Genomic DNA, 25959 nt, shown 5'->3' on the forward strand with positions numbered 1-25959 from the left:
AAGTATTAAAGTGTTAAAGACAAGTAAACAGTCAGTAATAAGATAGGATCAAACAAATCAATTAGCAATATCATAAATAAATACAACTGAACAAAATTTCAGGTACAGAAACTGTAATTAACAGTTTAAAAGCACTGCATAGTTTTCTTTTCATAAATAAAATATAGATTAATCAATTCAAGTTCTTAAATATATTCAGTCAAGATCAGTGAATGATTTTCTTTTGTTCTTTGATTAACATTAATGACAGGCAGCGCGTTTATTAGGCTGCTGTCTCTTAAATTAAATTATCTAAAAATACTGTTCATGTGTGTTTTCTTTCTCATCTGTTTACGTTCACGTAAGACAAAAACAGCTGTGTTTATGATGATATACTGACGTAGTTTTCTGCATATTTGTCGACAAATATGAAAGTCAGTATCGGCCCGGAACAACCTTTTCTACAGTGGAAATACACGGAACTGTTCGAGAACGGTCTCAAACCGGGAACCCGTACCACGACCTCTGTTCTCTGTGCTTGCTCTTCGTGTGCGCTGCACGCAAACAGGGTGCAAGTTCTTTCCGTTCCTGCACTTAAATCGTTTTTAATCACATTAAAATGCGAACGCAGGAATCGTTAAGCAGAATCGAAATGCACGCGTCTTATCGAATACCCGGTTCTTGGATATTTGGAACCGGTTCTAAAATGGAACCGGTTTTCGATACCCAAGCCTAGTCTGAAGGTGTTAGGATGAAGTTGAGATACAGAGAAGTTTAGATTCGTCCGCCTCTTTAAGGACAGAGAAGGAGACAAGGTTGTTATCTGTGGATGTGGTTGATCTGAGTTCTTGGCTGTGTGAAGCTGAAATCTTGACATTTTGATGTACTTGTACCATTTTCTTTCAAATCAAAGCAACAAGTACCTGCTGGCCTGGAGCAGAGAGGGCAGATATTGTCTATACAGGATGTTAATGTGGAGCATAAAGTGTCTGTGGCAGTATTCACATCTATTGATGAGAACTGGGTGGGAGAGGGAAACAAGGATGACACTACAGAGGAGAGGTGAGAGGGAGAATGGGAACCGGTTTCGTCTGAACGAAACTGGCGGAGCGGTTGGTGGAGCACAAGAAGAAGGAAAGATGAATGTAGCACTTGAGTGGCATGGATTACTTTTGTTTGGGTTTGAAACTTTCATGGTTTTTGTCATTTCAGAGCTTGACGGACCCAGTCTCCCTTCACTTTCAGTATATGGAAGAGCAGCCAGCATATTCTTCAAAAATCCTCCTTTTGTGTCCTATGGGTTTGGAACAATATAGCAGAATATTCTTTTGTGTGAGAAAATCTCCAGAATATTCTTCAGTAGAGAAAATTTCCAAGTCATTTTTCTAAAGTGAAAACCCCACTTTCTCCTCATATTATATAAGGTCTCTAATCGTTTGTTTCCAGCTGTAAAAGGGGAATTCAGGAGTGAGCCGTCTACCCTCATGACCATTTGTTTTCCACTAGCTTTTCCACTCTTTAAATTGCTGCCATGTCTACAAGATTCCAAATAAATGTTCAGTGGCCTATAATGTGAGCCAGTGTGCTGATGGGTGGCATCTTACACAAGGTGAAAATTAAAATCAGGACTGACTACCCCTTTGTTTTAGAAATGAATTGAAACCACAAACTAGAATAAGCCTTGGATCACTACCAGCGTTTAGTACAGTTGATTATTTCTATGAAATGACTGTCTGAAAAGAAAATGCTAGTGGAATATAGTCAGAGAACAGTCGTGTTGGTCAGCTGTGTAATACGCGAAGACACTTGGATACACCGAAACATACAATGGAGTCCAAAGGTGAGAAAACACTGGGCATTTTAAAGCAAGACATCCATGCTTTAAGATTGAATTTAAAGATTCATAAGTTTAACGATTAATAATAATGATGTAAAATGAACATAACTTAAGAACATCTCATGCTGGATATCATGAATCATCAGGTTTTGTTCATGCCAACTCTAGTGCTGCTGTCATTAAAGCAAAAGAGAGACACTAAATGGTAAGACATTCAGAAATTAATGTACTTTTTTTCAGTTTGATTGGTTGTAATTAAAATTCACATTTTCAAGAATGAAGCCGTTTCACCAGCGTTTTCAGACTTTTAGACCCCACTGCATTTTTTCCCCAAACTTCATACATTTTTTTTAATGGATTTGAACATTGGTTGGCATTCTGGAAGAATCAAAGGCTTCAAATGATAGAATAAATTGTTTTATTTGGCAAATAAGAAATGTATTTACAACGCACACAAGTAAAAACCCTGATATTAAAACATTTGGCAATGTGTATGTATGAACTGACATGAATATGTGCCCAAGTGAGTGATGTTCCACAGTACTGTGGTGAACTTTAACCCTGACCCCGTCGTTTCCTCAATGCTGCAGCTATCCTGAGATGAGTGATGTCAGAGCCTTCTCTTCCAATCAGGAGACAAGCATGAGAGGATGCTGGTCTGGATCTGGTCTGAGCTAATGTTCTGGATATAATTCGCGCTCTAGGATTATGTCAGGTCCTCAGAAGCGCACTCGTACCCTCCAAGAGTACGTGGTCAGCACCTTGTTCTTCTTCCTCACGATGCAGGTGTATGTGCCCTCATTGATGGCATTTGCCACAATAGTGATGTGGTCGTCTTTCAGGGTAATGTAGCCAGGATGAGAGAAGTCCAGAAGCTCACCATCTTTATACCAACTTTCAATGTAAGAGAATACTTTAGGTTAGGACAATTGTAACAAACACATATCTCACATATGCTTCAAACCATTTTCCCTTTGAAAAAACATCCAGATTCCAAACTAATCTTGCAAATCATCAGAATTAACTTCACATACAGGGCCTGTAAAAAGACTTCTTCATGTTTGTTTTACAGCATTGAGTCTCAGAGGAATTAAGTGATTGACAGAAAATTACTCCTGGAGGCACACCAATAGTGTACAGTTTCAACTCCTGATCGTGTTAGTAGAGACTCCAAGACCTGAAATGGATTGGTCATATAAGGGAGACATCCAAAATGTGTACTGTTGGAGTGCCTCCAGAACTGTGCTGGAAAAAGTGATCTGAAAGATTTATAAAGACCAGTCCAAAATAACCAATTTCATAAGAATTAAACTCTGCGGTACAGTGGACCTACAGAGACCCAGAGTTGCCCAAACCTGACTTAAACACGCAGGAACGCTTCTCACAATAATAATAAAAAATTCACTACAGGTGCATCCACAGATGAATTTAATCTTGTTCTAATGTTAATGAATTTGGATTATTCTAAATGAGAGACCGCATGTTTGGGTTAAGTAATTTGCATGAAAAATATGCCCAGACCAGACAGGTCTCCCTATCAGACAGGAGTGTCCAATCCTGCTCCTGGAGGGCCAACATCCCGCAGAGTTTAGCTCCAGCCAGCTCCAACACACTTACCTGGACGTTTCTAGTGAGTCTGAAGACCTTGATTATCTGCTTCAGGTGTGTTTGTTCAGTGGCTCTCCAGGAACACGTTTGGACACTGCACACTGTTATAAGGGTTTTCCGTACCACCTCACCTCTCTCTCCTAGGATTATATTTGTCCCAAATTATTGTTAATGTACATAATCACTTCACCCTATACTGGAGGATCATGCATTGTGCATTGTCCAGTAAAATGTGTCTTTCTGTGGCTTGAATAAAGTCTATGCGTCATATAGAGAGAGCTATGATAATATATATTACGCTTTCTCTGTTCGTTTGCCCTGTTTTTTTTTCCTTTCAAACAACGAACTTCAAACTCATCAATACCCCTTTGTTCATTCTTGAAGTGAACCTTTGCTTGTTTGGTGCATGGAAATTGTTTTGGACTGCTTTCTTGAACTGAATGCGACGTGTGAGATACCTGTGCGTTGTCCTAGCTGTGGCACGGCTCTGCGCAGCGCTTTTTGTCTGGTGTGCAACCACCTTAATGGGGTGAATATTTCTGTCAAAAACACCAAGTGAAATCCTCTGTGCTTCAATGTTGTAGAACAATAAAACATGAAAACTACTAAGGGGCAAATACTTTTTATAGGCACTGTAGTAAACTGCTTTTCAGGATCAGCATGGGTATGCAAACCAGTCAAAGTTACTATAACAATCTGTGTGTAGAAAAGCAAGAACTCACTAGATTTTGCCTTTCTTGGCTGCTATCTTCTTACCACAGCGGAAGGTGAGGTTCTTTCCCTCCACAACAAACTTGTGTTTTGTCCGTGGGGGAGTTGGGGTTGGCGGGGCAGTGGGAAATGGGAATTCTGTTTGAAAATTAAAATGAGATGAGATTGCACAACTGATTATTTGTCCAGAACATAACGGTAACTAGCAGTGAAATAAACTAGCATTACTCCTGTTGTTTGAAAGTCTTTCTGACTGTTCTCTTGTTCACTCCCAGTGTTGCAGTTGACCTCCCTCACCCCAACCATCTCTATTCATAGACCTACTACATTTTTGGAGTGGCAGCATCAGTGAAGTCAGAACATGATGCCAGTGTTATGTACTGTAGGCTGAGGAATCAGAAAATTCTCCACTTTTTGTGTGCATTGCTGTAGGTAATCTTATTTAGACTATATATATTTATTTCAATTCTTAAATTGGATGATTAGCTTGCACTAAGTCATATATGACTGCACCATAAGGACTGCCCTAATTTCGCTGTACTTGTATGGTGACAATAAAGAATCTTGAAAATCTCTGTGCATCTAAAACACCAAAGCCCACTTCACATTTGAATTTTTGTATTCTGTCAGGTGAAAGGATGAGGGTCTACAAATTAAATAGCACACATGCCCACTTGTGATCATGAATGCGTGTATGTGGAGTGTCAACTCATGATCATGTTAGTAGAGACTCCAAGACCTGAAATGGATTGGTCATATAAGGGAGACATCCAAAATGTGTGCTGTTGGTGTGCCTCCATAACTGGCCTGAAAAAAGTTATCTGAAATAATTACAAAGATAAAGTCCAAACTAACCAATTTCATAGGAATGAAACTCTGCAATACAGTGGACCTAGAGGGACCAAGAGTTGCCCAAACCTGATTTAAACATGCAGTATTGTATGTGGAGTTTGACTGCGCAGTCATAGTATGCATGCATCAAGCATATCCATCCGTGCTCACGGTGAATGGATGGAGTATACGTTAAAAGGCAGTGTTCAAAACAAAATCAGAACAGAGAAAATTAAGTATACTTGGTTGTTAAAACTGTAAGACTTACTGAAACCTGTCTCTCTGGGAAACTAATGTCATAATCTACAATCTTGATTCGGGTGCAGCTGGGAACTTTATGAGCCTTGCACTTGCCAAGCAGCTTAAAGCTTCATTAAAGCTGCCTCTGACCATAACTTGTTGGATGGGATGCCATTAGGATTAATTGACCTGAGTTTCCCTTCATCCTTGGATGACATATTCCACAGATTAATTGGTCCTCTTGATCTGGGACTAGATGGAGGTCTGACTGTTATGTTTCTTGTCTGTTACTCTACCATCCTCTCAAACTACTGCCTGTTATCCCTGAACCACTACTGACTCTTCCAAGTTGCCACCTTTCTCTGCAGGGTTGCTGGCCTCTTCCAAGGTAGTGCAGTGACTCTTCCACCCAACAGACAATGGGTAGCCAAGCCTGCTTGTGGGGGCTACCATCCTGCAGGGTTTAGCTCAAACCCTAATTAAACACACCTTAACTATCTAACCAATGTGTTCAGGACTACTTAAAAATATAAGGCTAGTGTGTTAGAGCAGGATTGGAACTAAAGTCTACAGAAAGATATACTATAGGCCCTACGACTGTGCCTTTAAGTTGCTTGGAACGTGTCCTACACAAATTAGTCTTTTTCACTTTGTGCTCCAGAGAGAACTGCCATGGAGAACTGCCATCAATGAGGTCCTTAGCAGTGGGTTCATTCGTCCCTTAACATCGCCAGCTGGGGTTGGTTTCTTTTTTATAGCAAATAAGTATGGTGGTCTCATCCCCACCATTAAATTAACAGAGGCTCAATTGAATCAAGATAAAGAACCATTACTGCTTTTGAACTTCTTCAGAGTGCAACCATCTTTACCAAACTGGTTCTCTACAACAGTGGTTCCCAACCCTGGTCCTGGAGGCACCCCAACACTGCACGTTTTGCATGTCTCCTTAATCAAACACACCTGATTCAGGTCATCAGCTCATTAGTAGAGACTCCAAGACCTGAAATTGGTGTGTCAGAGGCTGCGTTTACACTTGGCATTAACATGCGACCTGTATCCGGATGTTGTCCACATACACATTGAAAAGACAAGTGTAAACTCGCTTATGATCGGAATGTTATCCGATCAGAATGTCCTGGTACAGAGGTAGTCAAGGATGCATTGTGATCGGATCTCAGTGTAATGTAAACGCAATCCAGCCATCGTGTCTGCATTCGCAGGTCGACATCACGCAAAACGTCACGATCACGATCTGTCGGAAGAACAGAGCGCTAGTGAGACTCATACATTTATTTGGATTTGTAAAATGTCCCGTGACTGAAAATCGTTTTCAAAAGAAAACCTACCACTTCAGGTTGACTTTGCACCGCAGACTTATTTAAATATTGCACGGGAAATACAGATCCGATCGGTTATCCAGATCGAGAAGTCAGCTGATGTTGCCAAGTGTTTACGCGCCGTGTCCTGATTGAATGATGATCCGATCTGCTTGATCAGATCATGGTGATCGCATGTTAATGCCAAGTGTAAACACAGCCAGAGAAAGGAGACATGCAAAATGTGCAGTGTTGGGGTGCCTCCAGGACCAGGGTTGGGAACCACTGCTCTACAACTCCTTGTGCCTTCACAAAACTGCCTTCAACACCCCTGCTGGCCATTATGAATTCCAAGTAATGCCATTCATGCTGGTTAGTGCCTCGGCCACAACTCTGCTCTGTAGCATCATTGCAAAACCCCTTGCCAATCTAACTACGAAGATCTCTAGGCAGCTTCTACGACTGAGAAGGCTCACTGGGCATTTAAACAGCTAAAGCACAAACTCAACTGCACACCCATACTGACCTTCCCAGATCCTCAGTTGCCCTTTATAGTGCATGTAGATGCCTCAGACTTCAGGGTTTGGAGCTGATTTGTCTCTTATCTCAGAGTTGGCACATGACGAATGAAGACAGGCATGGTTTCTGACAGAGAGTCACAGTTAACTTCCCTATTTTGAACAGTCACCTTCAACCTAATGGTCAAACACAGAGGGTTAACCAGTAGAAGACCCTTAGATGCTTGGCCTGTAACAATCAGACTTCTTGAAGCTCATGTCTGATTTGGGTAGAGTTCACTCACAGCACCTTGTTCAATTCCACTGTAGGGTATTTACCCCTTTGAATGTCTGTTTGTGTTCCCCCTATTTCCAGAGCAGGAGTCTGAGGTCTTTGTACCATTTGCAGCGCAACTGGTCCAGAGGTGGCAACTTGCCTGGTGGAGTGCAATTACAGCCCTACTGTATATAGATACACTTAACAGCAACAGGAAGAGGCTATTCAGCACTCAGTCCTGCGCCACTACTCTGTCCAGATCAATATGCGTTCATCCCGTCTCTCACATCATGTCTCTTGTCCCTCTGTCTCCAATCTCTACCCCATGTACCACACATCATTGGCAGTCAACCAACATACACTGTTCATTGGCTGCTGGACTTCCGACTGCTTGATGGATAAGCCCAGTATCTCTTCCACTGCTGCTACCCAAACTGTGATTCAAAGAACATCAGGATCCATTCCTAGGAGAGGGGCTCCCATAAGACTTCTGCCTGAACTGACCTGTCCTGCTACTAGATAACATTATATTCTTGGGTTTTTCTAGTTTGCCAATCAAAATGATTGTTTTCACGCTTTATCTATTTATGTTAAGCCTATTCAATACGCTGGTGTTCAGTCTTGAGCCTAGCTTGTTTGTTAACCAGCTTCTGTGAAAGTTTAGTATTCTTTGTTGAATCTTTAAGCCATTTTTTGTATCTTTTGAATGAATAGTACAGAACAGTAAAGGCATTTTCAGTTTATACTTAATGTGCACTTACTACCATTCCCAGTAGCTCAGCGGTTGAGCAAAACCCTGTCTGGAAGGCTAGGGTTTGATTCCTACCTAGACCACATGTCACAATAACTTGTTCCACACCACTGTTCCTTTTGTTAACTTGTTTGTTAAAAATATCAAAGATATTTCACACATCTCAGCCTAGTATATAATTTTAGACCCACATTCAGCACACATTTTGCAGACACTTCTGCACCATTATTTGAATAAATTTTTGATACCTGTCTATTATTGTGGTATAATTAAAAAAAAAAAAACTTTCCCCTAAACAACATGCAACAACAAAACGATCTGTGGTTATTTGTTGTACATATATTTCAGATGGTCTCTTCCTGTCTAAGCAGGCAATTCTTGGCCAGAATAATCTGCAATGAGGGCCACACTTTATATTGTTTACATCTGATGGGTCTCATGATTTTTCTATGGACAATTACTTTTTTTGTTTTGTGGAATAACAGGACTTACCATAACAGAAGTCACAGCTGGAAGGACAGTGTTTCTGCATGAGTATCCTCTTGCTGTCACAATAACCCTTTCTTGCCCAAGCAGGACATATAAATAATCGATCCAAACATCCTGAAGTGGTATGGATAGGACAACAAGAAATAAGAAGGTGTCATGTAATTGTAGAAAGGCAATGGGAAGACAAAAGTAATCCAGTTTGTATAGTTATTTTGATGTTTATTCGTGCTTATGAGTAAAATACCATAGAGTCGATGTAAGCCCCAAACCTCATCTTGAGTGATGAGTTTGCGGCCTGTCAATGTGGCGTTGAGGTGCATTAAAGCCTTGCGATTCTGGGAATGCATCAAACCCAGTACATGACCAATCTCATGAGCAGCCACGTGAACTAGATCTGTCAGCCACACTCCTGAATACAACAACAATCACAGACAGAACACAGTCAGGTCAAATCTACTTCTTCAAATCTGCAGGATTCTGTATAAACAGAACGATTCTGAATAGACAGCTAAACAAAATAACATGCAGTTTTACTAGAGGTTTTGATAAAATGTTATTTGCTGCAGTCTTTAAAAAAATTAATTTGAAGAAATATATTTTTCATTGTTTGACTGAATGATTCACCTCACTTGTTTCAGTACTGGATGGATCAGCGGTTTTGAATGAATTTCTTGAATGAATGATTCAATTATAAATGCATTTTTAGCAGTCACTTGTCGCCACCTACTGGCGTAACAATGTAATCAATGCAATCTTTATTTAACACTGTTACATTCAAAATCTGATTTACTCTAATTTGATCGCTACTGTACTCTACTGTACGCTACTGTAGACATCAGTGTTTGTATCCTAAGTAAACTTTTTTCTAATGCTTCTGTGATCATTTTAATTTTGTGACAGAAATACCTGTGTGGTTGTTTGTGAAGTTGTTTCATACAACTGCTCTTTTTGGATTTGAATGTTGCAGTGTGATTGTACTTGTTAAAGCTTTAATAGACATTTTAAAAATATGATGTAATTTCTCAATTCATATTAGTTCAGATTGTAAACAAGGCACATGCAGGTTCAGTATGGGTTTGATATGATCTGTATGGTCAGTTCAATGGTGTCTGTATACTTCTTTTAAGATAATGAGCATTTCTTAAAACTGTCACAGCCAGGAAGCGACCATTTCTGGACCGCTTCTACAGCAAGTAAACAATCAGATTCCAATTTTCTCAATTCTCACTCAATGGGGGAAAGAGCAACACGTGCCTTTATTCCAGCTGAAGCGCATGTTTCCCAGAATCCAGTACTCGTCATCATCAAAGTGGATCTCTCCGGTCTGAGGGAAGAAGGCGTGGGCCAGTTCTCCGGTGATGCCGTCGAAACAGTGGTGCAGGTAGGACTGCAGACAGTCGGTGTGGTTTACAGAGTAGAAGCCTGACGAAAACAAAAATGTAACAATGACTAACCATAAGACACATCATTGCAGAAACTAACTAGCTAGTCAGGACCATCTCCCGAAGGCTCAGGAACATTGTCGCACATTGTAACAATGTAACTTGTGACCAGAGTTGGCTAATTATGCTTTTGGGAAACGCACCCCAGTTCGGATTTGAAAATAACTTTTTCCCAGAAACACAAAACCACAAACTTGCCTCATTCTGTGTTACTTTGTGACTTTAAACTCCTCTGTACTGCAACAAACAAACAAATGTATTTGATGTACCGATTTTGATGTCGGCCTCTTGATCAGATGGGACCTCACGAAAACTGAAGGGCGAGACATCGCTCCACATAGAGAAGGCCTTGGCTATGCCTCTCCTTGTGTCACTGGCATTCAAAAGATTCCGTGGAAATGACAGCAGTCTGCACAAATACACAAAGCACCCATTAAAATGTGGACAAGTAAACAAGTGATTGCCTTGATTTCTCCAAAGGTTTTTTCTCCCTTTCTGTCACCGATGGAGTTTTGTTTCCTTGCCACTGCCTTTGGCTTGTTTAGTTGGGGACGCTTCACTGATTGCACAGACACTATTGGAGGAGATCATCAATGAACTGACTTTAGCTGAAAAATGACTCTGTTATTGTCTTCTTGCATCATTGACAAACTATTTTCCTGTTTGACACTGTAAAGCTGCTTTGACACAATCAGTATTGTATAAAGCGCTGTACAAATAAAGGTGACTTGACTTGACTTAAACAAAAAATTGCTTTTATTCCCTGAGGATAAATGATTCTGTCATCATCCGCTCATGTTGTTCTAAACTTGTATGCCTTCTCAGCCACTATCGAGTATAAAACAAAGTTTTATACCGTATAAAAGTTTGACAGACCAGGATATGTAAGACGCCAATGACAAATTAATGACATAAATATACTGTATGACCAGAGGGAAACAAATGATGTACTCATTGTCCATTGGATACACGCATTTGAAATCCTAGAGCTTCCTGACACGTGCAAACGTGGAAAAAAATGTAAATAGGTTATGAAATTTCAACAAAGCAGAAGCTGTGCAGGACTTTCAAACAGAGGGCTGTGATATCGTACAAATGCACAAAAATATAAAATAATTCTTACTTGTAAGTCAGCTTGAATTTGTCCCACTTCAGTTTCTCTGGAGTGAGCGTGTAGCGTTTGTTTCGGGAAAGGTGAAGCACATGGGAGCGGGCGTCTTTATGAATTCCAATGATTAAAACACCAGACATGAGAGCTTCTTCCTTGGACAAAAAAATCTCAGATTAGATTAGATTGATCTGTGAGCAGGATTTTCCATGAAGGTCTGTGCCACTCTTGCTCCTACAAGAGCGATAAGTCCACTTGTGAGGTGCTTTAAAGTGTGATTTGCTCTAATAAATGGCTTGTTGAGCCAGGAACACATCTTGTATTGATTAGTCAGGAGTGAAAAGAGTGCAGACAGAGAGGAAAGTTCAGTTCAGTTATTAAGTCAGAGTTGTTGGGCTTCTCTTCTCATCTTTCAGCCAGACTACTCGACTGTTATTTTATGCTCTTTACAGAAAAGTGCATGCAAAGCACTGCAATATATTTACATTCATACATACAGCAGCACATTAATACACTAACGTATTTTGTATAAGTGGTAAGTATTCAAAATTTTAATTTAAAATGTCAAACTGAAACACCTTATAATGCACAAAAAAAAGTATTATCTGGTGTGTAAATAAATTTTGAGATTCAGATTTGCTCTACAGTGGCACCTATTTATTCTGGGAGTTTATTATCTGTGATTTTTCTTGTGAAAGAATTTGATCTCTGCTGTATTACTGAGTAGAAGAACTACATTTTTGGTCAAGAGTGTGCAACCACAGCCCACACATTCACACAGCAAACACAGATGTACTCAACTATATGAGTGATCGTCCTAGAAAACCATCACCGACAAACAGCCATTAATATAACTTTAAAGACCCCATGACATTGTTTCCTCTGTTGACGTAATTCATCTGCATGCAAGATCAAGCTTTTTGGTCCGTTTAGCAGAAAGTGAGACTATAGTATTTAGTCCACTAAAAGGCATTTTTAATGAAGGCCTCAAAGCTAATAGCCACAAAAATCCAGTTTTAATTTCATAAGAATGTGCACTGTAATGAATTGGCAGGAAGATGCTATGGGAAAAAAAAGAAAGAAAAAAATTAAAATGTCCTTTACTAGCCATAAAAAAAAAAATCGCCTGATTTTTATATTGTAATTCCAGAAGGTATTTGGCCTGAATTTGAACTCAGACGTTGATGTTGAGAGCGCTCTCTGGGTTTCATAAAGCTGTCAAAATTTTTTCACTTCGCTGGTAGTCTGACCTTAAACTAGTGTCTGAAACAGACACATTAAGCAGACATTCACAGACACATACACAAACACAGCAGAGAGCCAAGGAGTCTCTGGGTTAGAAATCGACAGTGTTCAGTACGGTGACCGAGAAGTGCAAAACAAATCACAATTCTGAAAACTAAATAACAAATTACAAACGCAAATGCAAGTCTACAAAACAAAATAACAATTCAGAAAACACAACAACAATTCAGAAAACATTATAACAAGTCAGAACACACAATGACAAATCCGAAAACAAATTAACAAGTCAGAAAACACAACGACAAATCAGACAAACCGGAAGAGGTAGGTATAGTTTGAGACAGCGCCATTGGTTTGGGATTACTCACCGCTGACTGGACGAGACATCTGTCAATCAACGTATACAGGAAGAACCAGCCGAAGAACAGCAGAGTCGTGGTAGAAAGTTCGGAGATGGTATTAAAGTAGCTCAGTTTAAATGTATTGTATGAATTGCCCTTACTATGGAATAAAAAATACGGGGTGTCTATTTACATTTAGTTAAAAGTGGCTGTAAATCATCAGCTCCAGTGGCGCAGATGGATAAGGGCGTGTTGTTGGCTTTTTGACGCGATCGACCTGGGTTCAATCCCGTCTTTTGCCGAACTTTTTTTCCCTCCCTTTTCAAATCTTGTATTAGCAATGGATTCTATTTACACTAAGTGAAAATAGCAGTATTTTTAGCAATATGCGATTTACACTAAGCGCAAATACCTATTTACAGTTATTAAATGGATGCCACCTTACTGGTACAAAAAAGCCCTCCCTACACCTACCCTAACCCTACCCGATACTTTATTTTCAACTTTTTGATTATTTCCTTAATTTTTATTGAAAATAAATGCCTTTACGATGTGATACGAGATTTGAAAAGGGAGGGAAAAAAAGTTCGGCAAAAGGCGGGATCGAACCTGGGTCGATCACGTCAAAAAGCCAATAACAAGCTTATCCATCTGCGCCACTGGAGCTGATGATTTACAGTCACTTTTAACTAAATGTAAATAGACACCCTTCAGTCCTTTTTGCTTCACACAGAGCCTACAGTCTTCAAACTGGATGACTGCATGGACTAACATGGAGGATTTTCTATACAGGCTGTAATGTCCTTTGCTGAATTTTATCTCTGTCTTCTGGAAAGAGTCATGTGTTGATAGAGCGCCAGAGTCTGAGTGTTTCAAAAGGTAAAAAGCGAGCAGAAGCCAATTGCAAACGCTGATAGGAGCAGTAAAGTCAAAATAGTTATAACTAGTTCGGAGATGGAGACTATTTTAGTCAGATGGGGCAGAGGGGACATTCCTGAACTGATTCGCTCTTAGACCAGTCTTTATATCACATGCATTTACAAGCAGACACGGTTTTTTAAGCTGCACTCTTGGCATTCTTTTTGAATGGAAAATAAATGAAAATGGAAAAACGTATTTCAGGTCTAAGATAAGTTGACGGAGAGGAACTCCCAAATGACAATGTTTTGGGGCGATCAGCTTGGCGCCTAGTTTAATCATACAATATGTGTTTAGCTACCCTCAAACTCGTGATGTAAAGGAGTTTTGAGACTTGAGTAGGGTCTCTTTGCAGGTTTCTTGAGTTAATGCAACTATATGCCAAAGCAGACGGTCACAGGACTATCTAAAGATTTATTCAGAGATCCCCAGATCCCCATGAACCAAGCAGAAACACAAAGGGTTGGACGTAACGGGACATGAATGCATTTCAAGAAACTTGTGAAGCTAATACATGGACGAGTTATCGAAAATACATGGGCATTACTGCTAGGTAGTACTCTAATAATACATATGAGTCTTCATAAACTGTGTGTCCTGCTCTTAGAGAGCAGATGATGAACTGAGTCATCAAGAGCAATAAGACATTTGATCAATGCCATTTTAAAGGCATCACTAAATATATACAAAATACGCTTTTTTTAGTGGGACATGATTTGGAGCCACATTATTTGCCCAAGTCTGAGGTTTGGTGTTGGTTGCCAATGTCAATGTCAACAAGAATTTCATGCAGCTTTCTGCAGCTGGCACATTCACCGCATCCACTCCAGTCACTCGCAGTTGGTACTTCAGTGGGTTTCCGAGACAAAAGAACGTGGAGGCTTAGTGCCCAAGCACCCACTGGCTAAGCCACAGAGCTCTGCTGGTATTTCATCCACTGAAAAACCCTCAGTCCAGCTGCAATCTGTATGGTTGCAACAATCTGCTAATTTTCTCATTTAGCCTTTCTCTGTTTGACTGGCGATAACACCTTGAAGTAAGGCAAAGATTTACATTTAGCATCTTACAAAAAGTCTACTACACTTGGGATAGAAACCTAATGGTTTGTGGAGAATAATGGTGAGGTCTGTGGTGGCAAAGAGAGCCTTGTTATTTTGGTCTGCGATGAAATCCACAGAAATGTTTGACTACTGACCAACATTTTTCATATATATAGTGTCTAATGATCAGTGTTGAGGGTAACGCAAGTTACATAATCAGATTACTTTTTTCAAGTAACTAGTAAAGTAATGCATTACTTTACATTTACAACAAAATATCTGAGTTACTGAATTCCTTGTATGGCCACTTCAACTCGTCTGCAGCGCTGCACAGGACTTGCTCGAGAACAATTTGTCATTTAGTTTTTAGACCACGAAATCAACAATGTCTCCAAAGAAGAGTGTTTTTGTTTGCGAGGGAACGCTACGTGAAAGCTTTAGCTCCGCCCACGACACGCCTCCAGGAGCCCGACGGTTTTCAGAGAGGAGCGTAAAGCTGTGTCTTTTATGAATCTGATCAAACTAAAGACTCTTCAGAGATATGAAGGTCAAGTACTGCTCTGTAGGTACTCAAGATTAACATGAGACCTTTAAAGGTAATTTACCGTACACTGAATACAGGGATAATGCCGCCACTGTATTTTCTTAGAATGCACATTCAGGATATCAGGATTTATACAAGCACAACTTTGTTAATCACATCCATGCCATGCTGTTAGATTCAGGAACAGAAAAAGGATACATCTCTCTTCTGGAAGGAATGGTCTGTAGGTAGAAGGTTGATCCAAGTGTCTTGGGTTTGGCTGCTTTCCTCTTCATATTTTTGGTACTCTCGAAGAATGATAACTCTGTTCTTTGTAGCACCACACTGCATAGCAAGACATGACAAGGCACTATGACCTACATTCAGTCTCCAGCTCCTTCCAGCATTCAACCGCTCACAAGAATCACGGTTCAAGGTGCTTTTAATGGAGGTGTCGGGACACAGAACCGTATCCGTCAATGGCTGACCTCAGCACAAACAATCAAATGATCTGTTCTTACAAATACATAACGTAATACACAAGAGAGTGACGTGCCTGCAGGCAAGCTCAACTTACAAAGCATTATTTAATCCTGTAATTAGTTCTGCCTTGTTAAAGCCTCTTTCTGAAGCCAAAGCCATAATTCAGAGCCTGATCGATGGTCACGCTCCTTCCATGACAAAGACAAACTAGCATCTTCCCAGCTACCTTTGTGGTGACCAAACGATCGCTTTCCAAAGCTGCGGTTCGTATTGTTCATACAGTTCGGAAGAGCTTCAGCTTCTCTTATTTATTCTTCCATTGCGTCTTCCACAGCTTTCTTAACTATTGCTCACGAGCAGATTTAACGCTGGGTCATGAGCTGCCACTGCGGACTGTAAATGATGTAACACTGCTAGATCCAGAAAAGTCTTCTGTGAAATAGAAAGGTCTGAGATGTGGACTGGATATATTTGTAGATTTACTGAGAGTGACCACTCCAGTCCATCAGTTCACATCTGGAGAAGACAAAAGCTGAAACTAATCCAGCATTAAGACGCTTTTAACTAATATATTGAGTCCATAATCCATAATAACGCTTCCTCCAGTGAAAAAGTGCATCTCCTGTTGTTTCTCAAATCAAAATCCAGCCACATATTTGTTTAGAGCTGTTTAAACGCTGCTTGATCTGTGCAGATTTCTCTCCTGATTCAGACTAGTTTTTCACTGGAGGAAGCGTTATTATGAATAGAGAACTTCTATTTTAGCCAGAAGCAACAGTCTGAAGTAAAACATGTTTCTTACAAACACACAGCATTTCGCTACACAAGACGTTAAACGACTTTCTGACGGCACCCATTCACTGCAGAGGATCCATTGGTGAGCATGTGATGCTAAATTTCTCCAAATCCATTTTGACGAAGAAACAAACTCACCTACATCTCGTATGGCCTGCCTGAGGGTGAGTACGCTTTCAGTAATTTTTCTGTTTTGGGTGAACTATAGCTATAACTACAGCCCTGTCGCCATTGATTACTAAAATTGTTCACGCTTCACTTGTTTCTGGTTCTGTGCCTCCATCTCTTAAATCTGCTATTATTACTCCCATACTTAAGAAACCAGGGGCTGATCCATTTAACTTTGATCATTTTCGTCCAATTTCAAAAGAATGACGAAGAAACAAACTCACCTACATCTCGTATGGCCTGCCTGAGGGCGAGTACGCTTTCAGTAATGTTTCTGTCTTGGGTGAACTATTAAGTGCACTAAATGACTGCAGAATTCCTGCATACGTCACCAGAGAGCTGCGGCTGTCAGTAGAACATCCAGTTATGACTTTTTGATTAAACATTTAGTAAAAACATTTAAAAATTTCCAACAATAAGATCTATAACATGCATTTAGTTTAGTTTTTATTTCATGCCGACTAGTGAAATGTGTTTACGGCTCAGGTGAATGGCTCAAAATTCTTCCAGGACGACATGTGCCTCCAAGCACCATGCCACTGTGATGAATGGGGATGCTAAAGGAAAGCTCTCTCCAGGCATTACAGACCTCCTCCTTGCAGGTGGCATTAGGGGGAGTGCATGTACTCAATCTAGGGAGAGCTTTATTGGACAAAACTTTAGATATGCCTGTGAGTGGAAGATGAGTTGTTCGGTTTCTTGGAAGAGAAGAGAGAGCAACAACAGTAGCCTATATTTTGAAATATATTTAAGTGGTTTTCTTAGGGGACACTTGCATAGATTCAAAGTGAAGAAAACTAAAAGCCACAAAACACCAAAAATGCATTTTTGGAGGCGCCAATTGGTGCGTCCTCGAAAGTTTCATAAAGAGAAAAACAGAAAGAACCCGCAGCACGGAACGCAAACACGTACAGTACGAACGAAATGCAGATGAAGCGTCCTTCCTGCGAAACTCTGGCTCTGATATCAGCCAGCGGTCGATCTTGGCCCGCGTCTGCTCTGTTTTGTAGTTGAGGTTTGTGTGCTGAATCGGACGCGTCGTTCGTCACCGCATCGCGTTTTAAGAACGACGCGTCAAGTTAAAAGCAGTTCCCCGCGTTGCGCTTTAGTGAACGCCAGGACGCGTCCCGTGTTGAACGACCCTTCACGACTTTTAGGGGTTTTATAAATCAGTGATTATCACATCACGCGTGACGCCACTGAGCCACTTTGACGCGCGTCTAGAGTTATGCAAGGGAAAAGAGCAGCCGAAATAATCGTCCTGATGAAAACCTAATGGCATACCTCAAATCTCCAGGCAGGCAAAGCCGTAACTTCATGCATCCAGAGCCCGAACCCCGCGACCGCGAGCAGAAGAAGCCCTGCGAGGGTTCCTTCTCTCCGCAGACTGCCACAAACTGCGCGCACCATCTCTGCGACGCCGCCGTCCAAATAACTGCCCTTAGCAAAGACGTGTCAAACCTCACCATTTATTTATTTCCCGTGGGTTGTTTGGCTTGCCATTGGGAGCTCGACAGATGCGCGGAGAGTCCGTGCGTTCCTCAGTGCGCCCGACTGGAGCTCCTCTGCTGCACACATTGTAATGCGATCAATGCAGCTTTTACCACACTTGCTGCATGTCTCATTGTCATTTTTGGAGAATTAATCATCTTTCAAAAGACATCTGCTTTTGATTTTGCCTCCTGAACGCATCACGCTTGCATTTAAAATAAAAGCAGCCCAACCTACCACAAACTGCTGAGCTCTGCATTGGCTTAATCTCAACCAAAAATGTAGTTTTTTAAACCTTTAAACAATGTAAATTGGACTTTTAACATTTACATACAACATACACACATCTATAGAGCGCTGAGTCACCAGAAAGGTTGCCATGCCATAGAAGAATTGCCTTCTCCAAAGAATCTTTCAGTGAACAGATCTTAACATAACCATGTTATCATTCATATGATATTGACATTTCTACTATAAAGAACCTTTTGACCATGGATGTTAACCAAGACAATTCCTTAAAAGTGTATCAAACATATTCTTCCAGTCATGGATATTGCATTGAATCAGATATCATTCTGAAAATTACTTTACCTGTCACGAGAGAAGCCTCGGTGATGGGGAACATTGTAGTATGTGCAATGAGTATTTATTTTATATATCTGATACGCAGTGTTGTGGGTAACGCATTACAAGTAACGCGAGTTACGTAATCAGATTACTTGTTTTCAAGTAACTAGTAAAGTAACGCATTACTTTTTAATTTACAAGAGAATATATGAGTTACTTTTTCAAATAAGTAACGCAAGTTACTTTTTTTTAAAATAAATATGAATATGCATTAATTCATCTCACTCACAAAAAAAAAACACATTCAGTATTCCTCAAAATGAATACAAACAATGCAACTCAGAATATGACGCAAACCTGCAATAATTAAATGTTAAACAACACAAATATCTGTCTACAAATGTCTTTGCGTCTGACCTTCGATGATCCAGTTCAACCGTACTAATAAGCACAAATTACTCTAGACACACATTTGTGTCTCTTTTTATTGCTGAAGTGTGTTGAAATTTCTTCTTCTGCATTCTACTGTACAGACATAAATTTACTTTCCCTTCAGCCTGAGGCTTATTCATTTCACTTTTGGTGTGAAAGGTTTCTATATTTGCCAAAAATATAACTTTTTTATTTTAAAAACAAACAAGCAAGCCCTGTCCAGATTTAAAAAGTAACGCAAAAGTAACGTAATGCATTACTTTCCATAAAAAGTAACTAAGTAACGTAATTAGTTACTTTTTTATGGAGTAACGCAATATTGTAATGCATTACTTTTAAAAGTAACTTTCCCCAACACTGCTGATACATACCAAATAGAGTCACTCTTGAAAACCCCCAAAAAACCTTGAGTATATTAACCTAAGGATACAACACTACAGCAGAAATAAACCCAATTACCCAAATTGCTTGCCTGTCTCCATCTGTTTCAGCACCGATAACCGTGTTTATGACCATCAGTGGGGCAAAGTAATGATGGTGCAACACAAAAACAACTGAACAGAGATCCCGCTGTGATATGAACTGTGGAAGTCCGTGAATGTTAGATATAGGTCTGTGCTTGAGATCTAGAATAGATCAAATCCAAAGTTTTCTTGGTATCGTTGTTCATGTGTTTTTGTATTCAGCACAACACTCTCTCCCCAGCCGATTGTCATAAATGTGTCGAATGAGCGGAAAAAGACACATGATTGAAACAGAACAATAATAGCCTACAGTAACCTGGAAAAACAGCCAAAAGTTCAGTAAGCACAACACACATCACCCTAATACAGTGAGGAGACAATCATCCCACTCATCATTAATGATCTCCCACAGCAGTTATTTTTACACATGCGAGAACAGCAGAGTTAGCAGCTGAAAAGTTAAACGTTGCTATGGAAAGTATTACACAGTGGTTAGAGCAATCGTGTCTTACCGTGAACACTGGTCAAACAAAAGGGATGTTTTTTTCTAAAATGAATGTGTATTCTTCCAATGCAGATATTTTTATAAATGGTGAAAAGATAGAAATTGTTACTGAGTTTAATAATTATCTTGGTTTAACGCTGGATCCAAATCTTAGTTTTAAAAAACATGTAAAGAAATTGGTGAGGACTATAAAATATAACTTGATCAATTTTAGACAAATTAGACAATGTCTACCCACTGATGTAGCCAAGACTTTTATGCATGCTACAATCTTTTCTCATCTGACATACTGTCTGACATGTTGGGGTCAAGCAGGGGAAACTGTTATTAAACCTTTAAAATCTCTTTATAAACAGACCTTAAAAATTCTAGACAAAAAGCCTAACCAATATCACCACTGTAGGGTTTTGGAGAAATACCATTTCTTGAGCTTTGGCAATTTTAGACTTTTCTCAAATTTGTGTATGGTATATAAAATTTTAAATGGTTTAGCCGCTTCTGTACTTCGTGATTTCATGCATTTTCGCTCTACAGTCTCTGTAAGATCTACTAGATCATCATCTACTAGTGATTGTGTTGTTCCTTTTCGTCATTCTGCCTTTGGGTTATCATCTTTCTCAGTGAAAGCTATTATTCACTGGAACACTCTACCAGAAGACATAAGGATGTGCACATCTATTGACATGTTTAAATTTTTTTTTTTTTGGCTCTGATGGGATGTGTATAAGTATTACTGTATTGTATGTGTTTGTTATTTTGTTTTTATGTTTATCTGTGATTATGATTACCTGCCAAGGGACCGCGGATGAAAACTAGCCATTGGCTAAATTCGGTGCAATGCATGAAATGGAAACATTTATGTTAAAATTGTACATGGTCCCTTTTCAAATAAAGTTTAATAATAATAATAATAAATCCGAAAGAGCTGAAAGAGTCATGAAAGACAACACTAAACCGCCAATTTGCTCTTTTCAACTCATATTATTCAGGTTATCGTTTTCAGGAGCTTTATCACTAATATTGCTAAAATTATCATTGTTATAATGATTTTATTTTCATCTACTATGGGTGATAAAACAGGCTCGCCAAGTAGCTTCCTCTCAAACTGTTACTGATTTAGCCTTTCACATATTATTTTTTATTGATTATTTTGTTCCTTAAAATCTATCTAAATGTGTTAAGCTATTTATTACAGAAAAAATCACAAGACTAATTCTTTTTTTTTATTATGACCTAATTATTATTATAATCATTTTATATTCTAATGTCTTAATTTCTGTTGTGTAGGTTTAACAATACAAAAATAAAAAATAAATCTTTATTAATTAATATGGACTGAAATATATACAATATATTCCGATTATAAAGATTTTATTTATCAATTAACTTCTATTAACTAAATCAAATCAACATTTGGTGTGTGTGAGCACACTACAGCAAAAGATAGAAATAACTGGCTTAAAACCATTTTTGGTTGGTGAAAATACTAATGGCCGAAGACTTTTGCACAGTACTGTATACACACAGTATACTGTATATATATAAATTATAAACACAACTGGACAAAACTTAGATCACATCTGACAGGAAAAAAATGCTCTAATGGATTATTAAATGATTCAAATGTACAAAAAATGAAATAGTTTTGTTTAGTCTAAATGGATGGTTTACCCACAAATAAAAATACAGTCGTCAGGTTTGTTGTTCCACATCTGCATGAACTCTTTCTTCTGGGAGCCATAAAAGACCCTGACTTTACCATTGACTTGCATTCTCAAAACCTCTTCTTTTATGTTCCACAGAAGACTGAAAGTCATGCAGAAACTAGCTTGATTCACACAGCTGTGCTGTAGGAGTATTTCAGATATTCCTGCATCATTACTGAAAACATACATATGTGGCAAACACGTACAAATGAGGATGAGGCTGGTTTGACTCTCGCAGCATCTAAATATAATGCATTAAATGTCCAGCACAGGTAGACATGGCGTGGTTTTGAAGGGATCATCTCAGGGTTTCATCATTCTGACTGTACTGTAGGATTCTAACTTTATCTGCTGCCAGGACTCAAAGAAATGTCTTCTTCTATTGAATTTAAAACCAGCTACGGTGCATTTCTGCCACCTACTGGCACAATCCTGTATTATGTTTACCAATTGTATCACCTCTTTTGCCACAAACTCTTCTCACTTCTTCTCCCTATACTTCCTTATGTCTTCCCTTTCTTTCCTGTATCTGCTTTTTCATTTACCCCTTAGTTCCTGCTCTAAAATGTATTCATGAGTACTTTAAAGTCTTATTTACAACCTCACTGCTTCATTTCTCTGATCCCCCGCACGGGCCAAATCCTTGCTGCTGAATACTAAACAAGGTCTGAAGGGTTTCTATAGGAATACCCTGTCTTGAGTCAGATTTCCCATGTTAAAGTTTGCAAGGCTAGATAGAGAATCTGATCAAATATCCACGTTTAGCAGATGAAGCGCACTGAAGGACTAACCGAAATGCAGTCAGTTCTGAATGAAGATTCAGAAGTTCTTTGACCTATTTTCTACTGAAGCGTATATATTAGACAGACATATTAGTGATGATCATTTGAGTGCATCAGGAATAACCATGGAGGCAGAGCCGACACTGACACTAGCTCTCGGACAAATGCTGAAATCAGACATTCACATTCTTTGTGCCTCATTGTTCACACTCCATCAGAAACTAGTCCTTTTACTGATATACTCGCCTGATTCCCAAAGACATTTCTCCCACTTCCACTGGTGACAAGCTGAAAGCACCACATCACTCTGGTATTACATACTTTCAACATTTGTGTGTGTGTGTTGCTGAACTATATACAATGCATTCTACTGTAGATCTTATTATAGCACTACATATTCTCTTAAAGAGGTCCGATTACCCCCCAAATCAGTCCCAGCCAAGGATGGGAGTATATTAAAGGGATAGTTCATCCAACAAAAGTCATCATTAACTCACCTTCAGTTAAAAGTAGCCACTGACTGTTTGGTTACCCACGTTCTTCAAAATATCTTCTTTTATGTTCAGCAGAAAAATAGAAACTCATGAAAGTGAGTATAATGATGGGTGAACTGTCCCTTTAGTTCCCTTTTTACATTTGTCTGCTATATTTTGAGCATGTAAACCAAATTTCATTTTAGACCCTAGACGCCTTACATCCGGAAACTAGATTTTCTGAAACTTGTCCCAATACCTGATTATAACATTAGGTTTACTTCTGGTCTTTTCTCCCGAAAACAAACTATCTTTTTTCCCGTGCCTGCTCCAAACTCCTCAGAGGAGCTTCTCGGGCGCTTCAGTGTGTTCGGAGCGGGGCGGAACTAAGACGCTGCGCCGTGTTTCCGGTCGGTCCGTACACGCGCTCGCGCTCTGAGGTGCTGCACGGAAATGGCGATGTCTGTTAGTAATGCTGCTGATGTCGATTAAATATCCACTGCCCTGGCGCGCTGCTGCTCGGAGCCTGCGGGGATTTCTGTGAAGGCCACGGCGCGATGCGCGAGCGGCTCGGGGAGTGACTCTGCTGAAGAGTGTGTGGAGCAGGTATGATCCTGACAGACACTTTGATAATCTGATAATCTCTCTCACTAGCGTTAGCCTTTAGCAGCAGCATGCTCATCCTCATCAGTGCTGAAAGGCGCTTTTATGCTGCTGTCCCGCGGATGAGTGCGTGTGTCAGAGAGCAGCTGCTGTGGTGGTGTTAACATGCTCCGGTGAAGCCTGCTGCTCCAGAAAGACGCAGCATTGTCTTTAGTGTTGATCACAGTGTGTCAGAGCAGAGCCTGAAAACGTGTTTGAAGGGCATAATGAAAAATGTTCTTCACATGGACCCTTTTCACAGATAGTTTTAATAGCATTTATAACACTATACTTCGTGTTGTGTCAAACAGTCAGTTTTGGAAGTTAATCGATGGTATGTGCTTGTGTTGACGCCATTTGTTTGCATTATTTCAACTTATTTTTAAAATAATTTAAAGGGATAGTTCACCCAAAAATGAAAACTAGCCCATGATTTACTCACCTTCGAGGCATCCTAGGTGTATATGACTTTCTTCTTTCAGACGAATCCAATCAGAGTTATGTTAAAAAATGTTCTGGCTCTTCCAAGCTTTATAATGGCAGTGAATGGGTGTTATTTTTCAATAGTCCAAAGAAGTCCAATAAAGCACATCCATCCATCATAAAAAGTGTCCCACGCGGCTCCGGGGGTGAACAAAGGCGTCCTGAATAAGTGTGGGACACTTTATATGATGGATGGATGCGCTTTATTGGACTTCTTTTGGACTATTGAAAAATAACACCCATTCACTGCCATTATAAAGCTTGGAAGAGCCACGACATTTTTGAATATAACTCTGATTGGATTCGTCTGAAAGAAGAAAGTCATGTACACCTAGGATGCATTGAGGGTGAGTAAATCATGGGCTAATTTTAATTTTTGGGTGAACTATCCCTTTAATCCCTGAATTCATGGTAGAAACCTACATTACCCATGATGCTGTGCAGAAAATCCCACCAATTAGAGAGTCACAGCTTCTTTAGCTCCACCCACTTCCACGAAGCACCACAAATGTGCATGTTTTGCAATAAATGTAAAATATATTGTTTCTATAAAAGATACAGTCAACAACTTTAAATAATAAAATATTTCTCCATTGTTTTTAATTCGATTATATCATTTGCAATGCTTCATGGGATTGTAGTTTGTTGCTCTAATTGAAGCCGCCAAGTACACAGTCTTGTACCTTTGCCTTTTTCAGTTTTCAAATTCTGTTCTGCTTCAAATCAAAGTCTGTAATGGTGTGATTCTCCTCTTAGCTGGTTGGTTTGGCTTATAACTGTTTTACAAGGACTTTTTTTTTAAAATCCCTATGGGAAAAATGAATGGGAAAAATAGCTACTTGCAGGTAAAGTGGGTGGGACGAATGGTCCGTGTAGAGGTTTACGCAACTGTGCCGACTTCAGCGTCTGAGAAGCCTGAAAATGACTTTAGCTCATCTGCTGCTGGCGTCGTTGTTTGTAGTTCTCATGATTTGTGTGTGTGTGTGTGTGTGTGTGTTTCGACAGCTGCGTCCTCTGATCTCTCTGAAGCGCTCGTGGATTGAGCTGACGATGGCCTCCAGCCTGAAGCAGACCGGCTTGCTCTCTGGCTCTAACGGACTGAATGGGACGAAGCCGTCGGGAGTGGAGCGGAAGCACAGAAGCCGTCTGTCCCGTGTGGCCCCGATGGCGGTGGATGTTCAGGGCAAATGCGCGGCGTACGTGTTGGCCCTGAGGCCGTGGAGCTTCAGCGCCTCCCTCACCCCCGTGGCTCTAGGCAGCGCTCTGGCCTATAAGCTGGAGGGCTCGGTGGACCTGCTCATCCTCCTGGTGTGTGCCGTGGCCGTTTTGGTGGTCCACGGGGCGGGGAACCTGGTGAACACCTACTATGACTTCTCGAAGGGAATCGATCATAAGAAGAGCGACGACAGGACTTTGGTGGATCAGATCCTGAAGCCGCAGGACGTGGTGATGTTCGGAGCGGCGCTGTACTCCGCTGGATGTCTCTGTGCCACTCTGCTCTACTTCCTCTCCACCCTCAAACTAGAGCATCTAGCTCTCATTTATTTCGGAGGACTGTCCAGCTCTTTTTTATACACTGGAGGTGAATACGCTGATTGGTTTTCATGCATACGTTGAAGTAAAGAAGAAATTAAAACACATGCTGATTATTAGGGGTCAGAAAAAATTTAATCACATATGAATTGCAGTTCTATCTTCTGCTGATTCACAAGTTCCAAAAAACTATTTTCTTTCTTAGTTAATCATTTATTATAAAACTGAGAGTTCCGGTGCTTGATTCTGATTGGCTGAGCTGCGTTCGAAGCTGTTGTAAAT

At 40.0% G+C, this 25959-nt stretch overlaps 2 protein-coding genes across 6 annotated transcripts in view; one reads left to right on the forward strand and one right to left on the reverse strand.

The window, feature by feature from the left end:
* Nucleotides 1-1915: 1915 nt before the first annotated feature.
* Nucleotides 1916-23369, reverse strand: mmp23ba (matrix metallopeptidase 23ba). 5 transcript variants are annotated; one of them, XR_001635345.1, is made up of 9 exons: nucleotides 17884-18367; nucleotides 11102-11241; nucleotides 10248-10387; nucleotides 9791-9958; nucleotides 8781-8945; nucleotides 8540-8650; nucleotides 4147-4273; nucleotides 3883-3963; nucleotides 2637-2710 (listed from the first exon to the last, which is right to left on the reverse strand). XR_001635345.1 is itself a non-coding variant. In XM_016499447.1 (8 exons), the coding sequence occupies exons 2-8, from the start codon at nucleotides 11227-11229 to the stop codon at nucleotides 2536-2538; spliced, it is 1014 nt and encodes a 337-aa protein (XP_016354933.1). In that variant the 5' UTR covers nucleotides 11230-11241; nucleotides 23279-23369; the 3' UTR covers nucleotides 1916-2535. The 5 variants fall into 5 exon arrangements, 4 of the variants coding, with proteins under 4 accessions (XP_016354933.1, XP_016354934.1, XP_016354932.1 ...); XM_016499447.1 differs by lacking the exons at nucleotides 3883-3963; nucleotides 17884-18367 and adding an exon at nucleotides 23279-23369 and having other exon boundaries at nucleotides 1916-2710; XM_016499448.1 differs by lacking the exons at nucleotides 3883-3963; nucleotides 17884-18367 and adding an exon at nucleotides 23279-23366 and having other exon boundaries at nucleotides 1916-2710; nucleotides 11102-11237.
* Nucleotides 23370-23461: 92 nt separating this feature from the next.
* The window catches only part of ubiad1 (UbiA prenyltransferase domain containing 1), a 5389-nt gene continuing 2891 nt past the window's right edge, over nucleotides 23462-25959 (forward strand). Inside the window, exons 1-2 of the mRNA XM_016499452.1 lie at nucleotides 23462-23625; nucleotides 25150-25726. Coding sequence (XP_016354938.1) covers nucleotides 25195-25726 — 532 coding nt within the window. The 5' untranslated portion in view covers nucleotides 23462-23625; nucleotides 25150-25194. The remainder of the gene's footprint in view (nucleotides 23626-25149; nucleotides 25727-25959) is intronic.

Source organism: Sinocyclocheilus anshuiensis, unplaced genomic scaffold (genome assembly GCF_001515605.1).
Source record: "Sinocyclocheilus anshuiensis isolate Anshui unplaced genomic scaffold, SAMN03320099.WGS_v1.1 scaffold1662, whole genome shotgun sequence".
In the NCBI taxonomy this organism is placed as follows: Eukaryota; Metazoa; Chordata; class Actinopteri; order Cypriniformes; family Cyprinidae; genus Sinocyclocheilus; species Sinocyclocheilus anshuiensis.